Here is a 6,708-nt window from a genome sequence, read left to right on the forward strand (position 1 = left end):
GTCACATCATTATATTTTTCCCCAATACACATAATTTATTTACTTCTATAATCATATATTTTCCATGTATTAGTTAATTCATTGTTATGTATGCTTTATGCAAGCTCGGACTACTTCTGAACATTAATATTTATTGTCATATTATTTGCCCCATCTGCTTGCAAATTATTTACAGCTTTATAAAATAAATACTTTCTAAAGATTGTAAAAAGTCAAAATTTGATTCTAATTTTGCAATAAATTAACTGACTTTACTGCATAAACAAGGTTAAGCTACAACTTAATAATATCAAACATCATTCACTCATTCAATTTCAAGTTTATTATGCATAACTATGCTATAAACTATTGGCCTTTAATATACATGATATAATTTAACATAGATATCAATTCATTTACTATTAAAAGACAAGCCAATTCTATAGATGAAGTTTATGGGCTATTTAAAATCAAACATTAAACCACATACCCGAGTTGTAATGTAATTTAAATCTCTTTTTGTCAAATCTTGTACTCCCTATTCCTCTCTCCTTTGCCTCACTCTCACTAACTCCCCCTCCCTGTGTCACGGTGATTAATAGGCCTTTATGTAAATGTTGTCCTGCTGTTAATTTCTCGATCATTTGTCATTACTGTGGGTCATAAATCACTCGTGAAGTTCAGTCGAGCGAATGATGATCTGTTGGGAGGGAAATCAATGTCCGAAGACGCCATACTCAGCATCAAAACACAACGTAATGACAGAAATAATGGATGAGAAATTACCTCATGTTGTGAAATATTCAAGGACCTTAAACTTAATCAACTGAACATTGAAGATTATGTGCACAATGTAACTTTGCTGGTGTAGGATCTTCCAATGGCTTGTTATGTTGTTGCTTTGCCAGGAATGTTCCACAGTATAACATTAACGTTTAACATTTTTAAACTTAAACCTTGGAAAATGTCAGTAGTCAAATTTCAGAAGTCAAATTTAGTAGAAGGATTAATAATAGTAAGAGTAGTAATTGGTCTACAGCAGTTGTAGTTGCAGTAGTATCAGTAGTACTGGCAATAGCAAGTGGTGTATTTATAGTCAGTTAGTCAGATAGTTAAAGTAGTAGTACTAGTTGTAGTAGTACCGGTAGTTGTAGTAGTAGTAATATTCAACAATAATACATTAGCAGTATAGTGGTATTGTGGTAGAAATAGCCGCAGCAATAACCACAGTATTCAATAGTTTTTGCAGTAGCAGTAAAACCTTTGAAAAAGTATGGTGGCGTTTTGGCAGCAGTTTCAGTTTCAGACTTTTATTGGCCAATTCAGGAAGTGGACCACACAGCAGCACACCAGAGCGGCCTGCTTCTTTATAAGAATATTTATAGAATCCAAAAACAAACCGTGGGAAACAGTCAAAATGCAGTAAATATTTACAGACAAATCAAGCAAGAAATGTACATGCACCAGTAACAGATTGAAAAAATAAGGTTTGATAATTTAGCAACCGGCTTTAACATACAGTATTGTGCATAAAGATTGATACAGTTATGTACTACTTCAACTGTATGTTGCTCGAAAAGTAAGTAGCCCAACAGAAGTTCAATATGGTTAATCATAGAACTAGATATGCATTAAATAACAATGTTTTTTTACTTGTACTTGTAAATATATGTCCGTAATCTAATTGCGGCATATATTTATTCAAACTGCAAATATCTTATCTAAAAAATTATTTTGCGTAATGAGAAAACTATGAATGATGATGATTTAATAGTCTTGGTATTAAAATTGTACCAATGTAGGGGGGCTAAAAATTAACAGATTTCGACAGATTTTTTTCTAAATTTAGGTACTGCCTTAAATATGATTTTATTATATTTGATATTTCAAGTGGATAAGATTTTATTTAAGATTCTATTTTGCATCACAGTAGTTCAATAAATAAGCAATTTAGTAGCAAAACAATAGAATAATAACAAGGTTTTGCAAATAGGCAAACAGCAAACAAAAATGCCAACTTATTTTGTAGTTTGGATGGAGAGTTTGAAAAAAAAAAGAAAAGAAAAGCAGAGCATCATATTTTTGGCATAAATATTCACAACAACAACAAGACAACACAAGATATAATACAAATATGTTAAGTCCAGTGCTGCTGCATGCTGTACATCGTCAGTGTAAAACTATAACTCAGTTCATTCATTTCCTGGTTTGAATGACATCTTAAATGTTGAATGGTTGCAACCAAGAAAGTGGGCAAGTGACAGAACAAGAGTAACTTAGGCTAAAGAATTTTTAAAAAGGTGCAGTTTGTAACTTTTTTGATGTAGGTTCCGCCACTTACTTGTCTCTGTGGAGATGTTATAGTTTTGGCTTGGAATGTTCTACAAACTAGCATTAAACCATAGACATTCATAGATGTGAAATTCTCTATCCATCGTTCAGAATCACTTTGCTAGCCGATGCTACTCGGACTTATGTCAAATTGAACATTGCTTTGTTTTATTTTTTATTTATACAAGAGAATAAAACTCAACAAGTGAAACCGTTATTTTTTTTTACGAGTACGGGTCTGGGTTTACATATGTAAACAAATGAATGTTGAAGCCAATACCCATATCAAAGTATATAAAACTTCCATTTAATTATCTGCTCTCCCCACCAGTAAAATGTAAAAGAGGATGTTGAGTGGTCACTCACAAGAAGCACACAAGAGCAGAAATCTAAATTTAAAGTCAGTTAGCCTTTAGCTCAGATGCCAGTTTTACATGCTAATTATTATCTAAAATAAAACACCAAAGTGTTTAAATTCTAAATAAAGTCTAAATGCAGTTGATGGGTTAGTACTAGTTAACACTCTCTATATACCGGTATACTGAACTAGACCAGTTGCTAAGTGATCAATAGCATGAGCATTGAACACAGAATCTTCTTATGTCCATGCACCTACGGATCTCATTGGGAAAATCTGCTCAGATTTATCTTTTTCAAGGAGATGTTTTTTAAACAATTAAAACTGTAATTTAACTGATGACTGACTGATAAGTATATACCATAGAACATTACAGGCAAAGAAATAATATCATCAAGCAGGTGGCGGACCCTCTTATCAGAAAAGTTACATTATCAACCTTTAAAATACACATTCACCCCAACAGATTCAAAAGACTGCAACCTTGTCTTGACCAGGCTTGCGAATTATAGACAGATTATCAAGGGGATGATTAATTTGGCACAATTCCTGTCTGATACTAAAATTGTTTTCCCTTTTTCTTCTTTTTACTTTGAGTCAGTCGTTGGTATGTAGATTCAGTCAGAATCTGATGGGAACGCCCACAAATGGACGGTTTGAATCCCTCCATGGGGCAAAACAAAGTATTCATTTTAAGACTGTAGAGGCCCGATATTTGTCACTGCTATTTCTGATATTGCTCTAGTGACCATTTGCCCACTGTTTCTAAAGTTGCCTGAATATAAACCACTCCTTTCTCCCTCAGTATGGCCTCCACACGGCTTCAGCCACAGCCATGTTGGTAGGGGAAGAGCTGTGACTTGACTCCACCTCCACACCGACTCCTTCGTTCTGATTGGGCAATGAGGGGTGGAGAAGGGCAGAGCCAGTAGAGGCGTTGGTGCAGGGGGGCAGAATTCGTGGAGGGGAACGCGAATCTCCTCCATTGGCGGCTCTATCTCCCGTCATCATCGAGAACTGATATGAGCCTAAAGAGGAAGGGAAATGAGAGAAATGTTCATTATCATATCGTCATTTGCTTTCTGGAAAATATAAAACTTAAAACTATGACTTAAACCTGCCTAAACCACTCCAACAGATTCCTCCGTGAAGTGTTTTGTCTGGCTTCAATTACATCAACAGCTATATCATTATCACAAATTTTCTCTTAAAATGTTATAACTAATCACCACTAATCCTAAACTAAGACTATCTTTGATAAAACATAATAAAAAGAAAAAGGATATTAAAATCTATACGTATTTTGTTGTACAGAATACATTTTGCCCGAGGGTTTGTTAATAAAAGTTTAGTTTGTAATGTTTTTTGAAATGTTGTTGCAAATTTCTTTAAAAATGTGAAAAAGGTGGATCTAAGATATTTGAAAATGCAGGATATAGGGCATAGGACACTAACTCTAACCTCAACGGGTCAGTAGAGTTTTAATTAGATATTAAAATATTAATGAGGGCATTTACCAATGGAATTATAAGTTTAGTTTGAGTCCAGTATATCTTAGTCATCGTTGGATAGGGCCAAAAAAGCTTTATTCCTCACCAGTGGAGTAGTAGAGATGATACGGCGACGACGTGGATTGGAATGGTCCATTTTGTGTCTGGTGGGGGGTGCTGGTAGAGTAGGGCGGGGGCAGGTAGGTGTGGTAGCGTCCGATGCCCAGAGCGCCGTTGGAAACCGTGTTGTGGGCGGGGCTGTAGGTGAAGGCGGTGGCTGTGGCTGGGTAGTGCACACGAGGGTCTGAAAACCGCGAGTCAGGAAGAGAGGGCAGAGAGGAGAACGAGCGCTCGATGGTCATACGGGGGTCACTGAAGGCTGTGAGGTCCGGACCTGGAGGAGACAAAATGAAATGAAATACTTCAACAATAGTGATATTAGAACTTATTTCTGTTCAACATTATACATTCATAAATTATATACTGTAAAAAGTTGTAGAATACTGGACGGCACATGCATTTTACAATGTGTCATCTAAAATGTAGTTTTTCAAATTAGACTAATATTGACATAGAAGGATAGGAGTTTACCTGTAAGTCGTGAGGAGAGCTCCAGAGATGACCGCCCTGGAGAGAGCGGATTGGCCGAGTGCATGGTGGGTGTGGTTATCTGTCCTAGGTACGGATACGATTGGTCATAAGACCAGGAAGGAGACGACTGCATCTGTCTGGAGTCTGAGGAGAGAAGACGTTTATTACATTATTAATATCATTATTACTTTTCATCTTCTTAGAATTTTTTTTATGTAGTAATTGATAGAACAATGGCTCTGAAATCAGCAACATGTATGGAATAGCAATTATTAGATAAACTTTAAATGACAATTAGGCCATGTGAAAAAATATCATACAACAGAAGACATATGCTTCAAATGCCTTATATTTTATTATTTTCTATTGTAGTTGTAATTCTCCATAACCACCACCACCACCACTGTCCACTGCTACTAAACATTTAATAACTAGAGCTTTCCCACTCGAACAACTGTTGTTATTACTACGGCGATACTTACCAATTATCTCTTTTATGATCACTAGGTGGCAGTATTTCTCAAGCTTTTCAGTATTAGTCAAACTTGACTTCACTTTTCTTTTGACTTCACTTAGTTTGATCAAGTTGAAACAGCTAGACAATCCTAATTATATTCCTACATATTCTAATAGTTGATGATGTGACAAAAGCTATCAAAAACACAAAAGTTTAACCTCTGCTGTTGTCAGGGCCTAGAGGAAGTGATTAGCAGCGAGTGGGCGAGTGGATGAATGGATTTCTCCACAGGCCAATAAAGCCAAGCCGCAGACACAGTTAAATTGGGCCTTTTCAAGTCGGGCCAAATCTGGAGGATGGACTAGGGCCAAGAGCCGCTTAAACATACCCAGACAGAGTGAGCTCAAGTGAGGTGAGGGGGAGAGGAGAAGCCCCTTGGACATGGAGCAATTGGGTAGATGTCATTTGAGGTGGAAAGAGTAGGAAAAGTAAAAGTGTTGTTACGGGAAAATATCACTCAAAGAACAAACAACAAGTCGAAATAATTTGACAGCCTGCTTTCTATCACTGCGACTACGATGCTACTACCACTACAGTTTTATTTCAATATCCAAAATTGTCACACTGGCAGCAGTCAGAGCAGCTCTTCCGGGGGGAATCCAAGGCGTTCCCAGGCCCACCTCCTCATGAGGAATCCAGGACAAATACCAGAGCCACCTCAGCTGGCTCCTCTCGATGTGGTGGAGCAGCGGCACTACTCTGAGCTCCTCCCTTGTTACTGAGCTCCTCGTCTTATTTCTAACGGGGCGCCCAGCATCCCTGTGGAGGAAACAAATTTTGACCGCTTGTATCCACATTCCAACCTTCCCTCACTCGTGAAAAAGACCCCGAGATACTTGAAATCCTCCACTTGGGACAAGAACAGCAGAGGCGAGAAAGGGCAGCCATGAGTCCAACATACACTGGGGAAAAGGTCTTATCTGGCCCTGGATTGGTGGAAAACAATGGATGGATACATGGATAAAGACTTTAAAATATTTGCTATGTATCAACGTTAATATTTAACAGTGATGTGATCTTTCATGAACTATGGGTCTAATTGTGTATGTTAAGTTTAAAATTGCTACTAAAGTATTTCTTCGCAACAACTAAGAGATCAACTTGTTTCTTCATTTTAATGATAGCATGGGAATCATTTGTTTGATTGATATTATTTTTGAGTCACTTCCTGCCAGGCGCCTTTCGCTTCTGCATTGCGCCCATAACCAACATGGCTTCCCATGCAAAACTATCAAATCCACATCACTACTTCCAAGCACAGAGGAGGAACTGAAAAAGATCTGGAGCCACACGAGGACCACAAAGACCACACAAACCGGAGCAAAGCCGCAGAGAGGAAGTAAAACTACAGCGTGTCATGAGGCTGTCGTCAGATTTACAACGAGACTGCTGCTACTTCTGCTTAGAAACAACGAAATCAAAACTAAACTACTACCACTAAC

General features: G+C 37.4%; 1 protein-coding gene across 3 annotated transcripts in view; it reads right to left on the minus strand.

The window, feature by feature from the left end:
• Positions 1-3,070: 3,070 nt before the first annotated feature.
• runx1 (RUNX family transcription factor 1) overlaps positions 3,071-6,708 on the minus strand; it is a 38,532-nt gene continuing 34,894 nt past the window's right edge. For 2 of the 3 annotated variants that reach the window (XM_072433500.1, XM_072433429.1), the window contains exons 7-9: positions 4,750-4,893; positions 4,265-4,552; positions 3,076-3,696 (exon numbers count right to left, since the gene is read on the minus strand). In XM_072433500.1, the coding sequence (XP_072289601.1) occupies positions 3,470-3,696; positions 4,265-4,552; positions 4,750-4,893 (659 nt within the window). In that variant the 3' untranslated portion in view covers positions 3,076-3,469. Of the gene's footprint in view, positions 3,697-4,264; positions 4,553-4,749; positions 4,894-6,708 lie in introns of all 3 variants that reach the window. The other variant, XM_072433580.1, reaches the window with a different exon arrangement.

Source organism: Eucyclogobius newberryi, unplaced genomic scaffold (assembly GCF_026437365.1).
Source record: "Eucyclogobius newberryi isolate DKJ021-1_F unplaced genomic scaffold, fEucNew1.0.hap1 SCAF_1, whole genome shotgun sequence".
NCBI lineage: Eukaryota > Metazoa > Chordata > Actinopteri > Gobiiformes > Gobiidae > Eucyclogobius > Eucyclogobius newberryi.